This window comes from Microtus ochrogaster, chromosome 21 (genome assembly GCF_000317375.1).
Source record: "Microtus ochrogaster isolate Prairie Vole_2 chromosome 21, MicOch1.0, whole genome shotgun sequence".
NCBI lineage: Eukaryota > Metazoa > Chordata > Mammalia > Rodentia > Cricetidae > Microtus > Microtus ochrogaster.
Genome location: NC_022022.1, coordinates 327,274 through 328,083, shown reverse-complemented (window position 1 = coordinate 328,083; position 810 = coordinate 327,274). Strand labels below are relative to the sequence as shown.

General features: G+C 43.7%; 1 protein-coding gene across 1 annotated transcript in view; it reads left to right on the top strand.

The window, feature by feature from the left end:
- The window catches only part of Smg5 (SMG5, nonsense mediated mRNA decay factor), a 28,124-nt gene that overhangs the window by 12,253 nt on the left and 15,061 nt on the right, over positions 1–810 (top strand). The window contains exon 7 of the mRNA XM_005356878.3: positions 272–350. Coding sequence (XP_005356935.1) covers positions 272–350 — 79 coding nt within the window. The remainder of the gene's footprint in view (positions 1–271; positions 351–810) is intronic.

Here is an 810-nt window from a genome sequence, read left to right as displayed (position 1 = left end):
CAAACAAACAAATAAATAAATAAAGATGCCGTTATAGAAAGAAATGGGGATTCACATGTAGAGAGCAGTAACAGATGCAGAGGTTGAGCAAACAAACTGAGCCAGAAGAAAGAAGAGGAGGAGGAAGACTGGTGTGCTGGTCACCCAAGGTTCCACTGTTGCCTGCCAGCCTAGCCTTTTCCCTGGTGTTCTCTAATGCTCAGTGTTAATTGAGCCTGGCAACCTTGACTAAGATTGTGGACTCAACTGCGTGAATTCTCTTTGACTCCAGGAATGCCCTTCAACCAGCTGGGCACCCTTGCAGGCAGCAAGTATTACAATGTGGAAGCCATGTATTGCTACTTGCGCTGGTAAGTGTTTGCCAGCTCCTTCCCAGCCTTGCAGTCCATCTCTGCTTTCCCACTCCCCATCTCTTACTTTTTCCATCTTTCACCAACTTTTTTCTAAGATAGAGACATGTTAGATTGAGGGACTCTACACTCACGGGTACACTGGCTCAACCCTGCTATTTTTACAGAGCCATGTTGGGTTTTATAGGCCTTTGAGAAGTTAAAATAATAACATGTTTATTGTAAACGTCAGTTTGTTCTCCTTTTGCTTCCGTGTTGGTTTGTTTTAGAGACAGGGTCTTGCTCTGTACTTGGGACTGGTCTAGATTTCACTGTGTAGCCAAAGCTGACCTCAAACTTGCAGTGGTCCTCCTTCTTCTATCTCCTGATTGCTGGACTATAAGTATGCATAAGTATACATATCAGGCAGGACTGAAAGCTTTCCGTAGAAGGAAATTTGTTTTGCTTTTTAAAGAAAGGG